The following is a 5,136-nucleotide window of genomic DNA, read 5'->3' as shown; positions in this document are numbered from 1 at the left end:
TCATCACGCTCTTTGCAAGATGAACATCCTTAATATATATATTAATCTTGAAGAGGGGGGGGGGTGTTGGAGTATAGTCTCACAAATTGAGTAAATGGAATTAAAGTCTAAAGAATCACGCGTCAAAGTAGGAAAAGATGTAGAAAGTTAGTTATTTTTCTATTATTGTATTTTATCTCTATAAATACATTTTAAAATTGTATTAATTGATTAAAAGTGAACTACGTGAAAGTTCTTTTCATCTTCTCCGCTTCTGTTTTTATATTCGTCGAGTTCTACTTTCAAGTGTTCATCAGAAAGTTAACACTTTGTGGGGCAGTTTTCCACAACTAATGGAGTCCCCAACTAAAATCTATCCTTAAATATAAATAATTTCTTACTGATTGCCTCTATAATTAATTCATTCTCTTGAATAAGGGTTGGTATAATAGCGCCAAGCTGAGAGAGGACGGAGCACACTATCCACTAGCCACTAGCCAGTATGGTGGTACGTGTCTCAATATGGTACGATTTCATCTTGTCTTTGGAAGCATTGAAGCCAATCGGGAACACTTTCTGACAGCTAAAATATAACATCGATGATAAATATATTTTTAAAAGGCAGAAACAAATACTATTGGAAAAACTTTGGAATTTGTCATTTTCTTTCTTCATTTTTTTCCCTATATACAATTTATATTAGAAAATAATTGAAGAACAAAAATCCAAGTTCCAAATATAGTACGCCGATAACTTTGGTAGAGTCAGGAGCAAGCGGTGGAGATCCAGCTGGGACGTTATCGTGCAATGCATCAGGCAATACCATCCGGTTTTTAGCTATTTTAAGCGCTAAACGACGCTGTGCCGTCCTGCCGTGCCCCCCCTCACGTACGCGGCAAGCCGCTTCTCAATTCCTATCAACACGTAGGGAGGACACACGTCTGCATGCATGTTCTCTCGCTTTATGCATATATACCTTACAAGTTCTCCCTCCTTTCTCCATTCAAAAAAACAGAAACAGCCCTACAGCCAAAGGGTCATCAGTTAAAATAAAATGGATCTTAGAACAGAGATCGCTCTTCTGCTTATCGTCTTCTCTCTTTCTGTAGGACAGCTTGGTAGTTTTGCTGCAGCAGCTGCAAGAGAAGAGGAAGAAGGACACCCTTACTTGTTCAACGAGGAGGACTTCACAACACATATTGAGAGTGAGGAAGGCGGAATTCAGATCCTTCAGAGCTTCGTGGAGAGGTCAGAGCTTCTTCGGGGCGTCGAGGATTATCGTGTGGCCATTCTGCGGGCCAATCCTCGCACCTTCGTCCTTCCTGTCCACTTCGATGCTGAATCCATCCTTTTTGTCACTCACGGTAAGTTTTTTTTTTCTTTTAAGAAGAGATTTAGTCCGCCTCTGTCCAAAAAGGTTTTGGATTTCAATTTATATAAATTTAGACAAATATAATGTAAAATTATATTAGATTTTGTTTAGATTCACACAAATCCAAATCTAAGTTTGCCACCTGCAATCCTTAATTCGGTTATTTTTCAATAAAATTTGGGTTACTTCTCTTTGCATAGCCTTAATTCGGTGCATATTTCTAATGACAAAATAAATAAATAAATAAAAACAGGAGAAAAGAAAGAGAAGTTAATAAAAAAAAAAAGGGATTTTACGCAAATTTTGGAATTTATCATGTGTAGCACTTTGATAATCTTACCATTTTAAATGATTAATCATGCAAAATCAATTAAAAAAGAAAAAAGGTTGACTCACTTATTTATTGATGATTCAATGAATATTGCAGGAAGAGCAACTATTAAGTTGGTGAGGAAGAATAAGCTGGAAAGCGTGAGTGTTCAACATGGAGATATTATTCGGATTAGCGCAGGGGTCCCTGTTTACATAATCAACAACGAAGAGAATGAGGAACTGTGGATCGTCAACCTCCTCAAATCAGTCTCTGTTCCTGGGAGTGTCCAGGTTAATTCGTTTTCAATTCCTTATTGCATGTCCCAATTATTTTTACATTAAAATTTTACGTGGTGTTGAATTTGGATTCCCGAGAGAGAAAATATTTATTCAAATCTTCAAATTAATATAGGCGTTCTACGGGGCAGCAGGCCAGAACCCAGAGACGTTTTACAGAGCTTTCAGCACTGAGTTGCTCGAAGCTGCTCTAAACGTATGTATAATATTCAACCCTTGCATCCTTAGAATGAATACAACATTTATTTATATGTGCGAATATATTAAAAGGGAATCTATTAAAAGCATAAATCATACCAAAAATTTCTGACTGATTACAAGATTGTTATTTATTTATGAGCATGTCTCTTACCCTTGAAGTCCAAATCGTGACAAATTCATCCTGAAATTTCATGTTATTAATCACAACTCAAATAAAACATAAATTAATAGATTTTTATTTTATAATTTTTAGTTTTTTAAAAACTATGGAAACTTTAATTTATTCTTTTGTTTTTCAACATTCATATTAAAGGAGAAATTAAATGAAGAATTTGTTTAAATTTTAAATAATCACAAAAAACAACTTTTATTTTTTAAAAAATTTTTATATAAGACATATTTTAAATCATGGGTTTTTGGGCTTGAATTTTAATTTGTATGGATTTGTAAAAAACTATTGACATAATCTACACAAACTAAAGTATAGGGCAAAAGATTCTAACCTCCATGAGATTTGACAAAAAGACACTAATGCCCCTCCTCCGAGGTTTAAAAAAACTTAGGGGCCTCCCCTAATGTTAGTATGTGTTACCGCAAATTTCAGGGAAAATCTGTGGATATATTAAAACCTTAAGGAGGTTTTTGATTTTTTTTTTTTTTTTTAAACCACAAGTAGAGGTCATTTTTTTCTCTCTTTTTTTTTTTTTTCAAATCTTAGATAACATTAATGTCTTTTACTTTAAAATGTAAAAGTCCAAATTTTTAATTTTTAATTTCTGAAATAATCAAAAAGTGAAATTATTTTTTGAAATTTCAAATTTTGTGTAAGAGAATATTTGAAATTATAGAATTGTTGAACTTGAATTTGAATTTGTGGATTTACAAAAAAAAAATTTATACATAATTCACATAAATCAAATAACAAGATTTGAATTTTCATAGTCCTATATGTAAAGTGAGAATTAGACATTGAGAAAAATAATGAAAATTTTTTTTTCTAACTTTTCTATAATCGAAAATAAGGTTGCTTTTTTTGTAATTATTTGAAAATTTTAAAATAAAAAATAAAATTATTTTCACAAGTAAGGTGTCAAAATTGATTATTTTTTATTTATTTATTTCATACATACAAATCTTCTAAAAAAAATTTTTTAATTAATTTATTTTAACGTTTAGAAATTAAATGAAAAGTAAAAATTATTTTCAATAACTAAATGACTTCCAAATTTTTTTATAAATTTACTGTTGTCAGAGAGTAAAGTGTGATAGAAAATCTCGAAGGTTAATTTATCATTATTATATGTATATTTTTTAGCTGATTAATAGTGGTATATATGTTGGGAATCTGCGAGCAGAGTGAAAGGAGAAAGTGGGGTGGGATCTTCACAGAACAGAAGAGAGGAATAGTTGTAAAAGCATCGCCAGAGCAACTGGAAGAGTTGAGCAGGCGGGGAGGCGAGGAGGAAGAGGGGAACAAAGAGTCGAAGAAGAACAAAGCATTCAACCTTTTCAAAAAGGATCCCTCCATATCTAACAAATACGGACGACTCCATGAGGCTGATTCCGATGATTATGACCGCCTCCGCGACGTCGATGTCATCGTCTCTTATGTCAATATCACCAAAGTACGTCTCTCATGCATGCACAAAAAAATTAACATTACTTCATTTATATTATTAATTAATTAAAGGAACGTAAAGAAGTAATTTCTAGTTTGAAACTAAATACAAATACAATGTCAGCGTGAGAAAAATTGGAATCCCTCTCTCTTTCTGGCGATTTTGATTCCTGAATATTGATAGGGATCCATGGCGGGGCCAGTCTACTACTCGAGAGGACATAAGATAGCAATAGTGGTAAGAGGGGAAGGATACTTCGAGATGGCATGTCCTCACGTCTCGTCTCGGGGGTCAAGCCAGCTACATGAAGGCGGAGGAGGAAAGAGCGAGAAGGAATTGCAGAAATCCAAACAAAAGGGTGCGCCCACCTACCAGAAGATTCGCGGCCAGTTGAGGCCCGCCACGGTTTTTGTCGTGCCGCCCGACCACCCCATTGCGGTTGTTTCTTCCTGGAGCCCAAGCGATGGCAACAAGGATCAAAATCTTCAGATTCTGGGCTTTCAGGTCAATGCCCAAGGCCGTGTCAAGTACCCACTTGCAGGTATGCATAACTTTAATTCATCCATCACCAAGAAACGGAACATTTTGTTAGATGAAACTCTGATGCAATTCTGTGGCTGACATATATATATATATATATATATATATACAACCAAAATTTTCAGGGAAGGGGAACATAATAAGCTGCATGGAGGATGAGGCGAAAAAATTGGCGTTTGACAGTTCGTCTAGGAAAGTAGACGACGTCTTCGGGGCCCAAGAAGAGGAGCTGTTCTTCCGAGGGCCAAAGCAGTGGCGGGAAGGCAATGAGGGACGCGCGGATGCATGATCACATCACAAATAGCTAAAGAGCTAGCGGAATACTGATGAGCAGAGTTATGGTGGAGTTATGTGTGTGTATATATATATATATATGTACGTGAGCGGTCTGTGTGTGCATTGATCCACATGTACGTGTATATAAGCTTGACCTAGGTACTACGCGCGTCATGGCGCCTAATAAGATAATAAAAGGGGATCGGCTTTTGTGTCGTTTTCATTTTCCTTTTGTTCTAGTACTATGTTTTATTGAACTCTTGTGGGCTTTTCGTGACTAGAAAAAATATATATGACTCGATGCTCCGTGCAGCAGCAACAAAATTGGGCTGTTACATGGAGGAAAGAGGGGGCAGGAGAAAACCGAAACAGGGGAGAACTAAAAACTCTGCTGTAGTTAGTTTGACCTATCCATTCAAAAGTTACCGTACAATATGGACTACCCGCACATATAAACATAGCCCCAACGTGCAACATTGTCCTTGGGATCAACGTCGACCTGTCCATTAAAAAATTACCGTATATAAATGGATTGCACGC

At 35.5% G+C, this 5,136-nt stretch overlaps 1 protein-coding gene across 2 annotated transcripts; it reads left to right on the top strand.

The window, feature by feature from the left end:
- Positions 1-963: 963 nt before the first annotated feature.
- LOC131155733 (vicilin Jug r 6.0101-like) lies at positions 964-4,824 on the top strand. 2 transcript variants are annotated; one of them, XM_058109097.1, is made up of 6 exons: positions 964-1,343; positions 1,779-1,954; positions 2,076-2,156; positions 3,517-3,786; positions 3,964-4,321; positions 4,446-4,824. In XM_058109097.1, the coding sequence occupies exons 1-6, from the start codon at positions 1,034-1,036 to the stop codon at positions 4,607-4,609; spliced, it is 1,359 nt and encodes a 452-aa protein (XP_057965080.1). In that variant the 5' UTR covers positions 964-1,033; the 3' UTR covers positions 4,610-4,824. The 2 variants fall into 2 exon arrangements, with proteins under 2 accessions (XP_057965080.1, XP_057965081.1); XM_058109098.1 differs by lacking the exon at positions 2,076-2,156 and having other exon boundaries at positions 973-1,343.
- The last annotated feature ends 312 nt before the right edge of the window (positions 4,825-5,136 follow it).

The sequence above is a fragment of the Malania oleifera genome, chromosome 5 (assembly GCF_029873635.1).
Source record: "Malania oleifera isolate guangnan ecotype guangnan chromosome 5, ASM2987363v1, whole genome shotgun sequence".
Classification (NCBI taxonomy): domain Eukaryota; kingdom Viridiplantae; phylum Streptophyta; class Magnoliopsida; order Santalales; family Ximeniaceae; genus Malania; species Malania oleifera.
This window is presented reverse-complemented; position numbering and strand designations above follow the sequence as displayed.

What these genes read in the sequence shown, in the direction of transcription:
- LOC131155733 (XM_058109097.1), top strand. Translation starts at nt 1,034, where the DNA reads ATGGATCTTAGAACAGAGATCGCTCTTCTGCTTATCGTCTTCTCTCTT. An exon ending in CTGTTCCTGGGAGTGTCCAG is followed by an intron (nt 1,955 to 2,075) that starts GTTAATTCGTTT and finishes AAATTAATATAG; the next exon opens with GCGTTCTACGGGGCAGCAGG. An exon ending in TGCTCGAAGCTGCTCTAAAC is followed by an intron (nt 2,157 to 3,516) that starts GTATGTATAATA and finishes ATCTGCGAGCAG; the next exon opens with AGTGAAAGGAGAAAGTGGGG.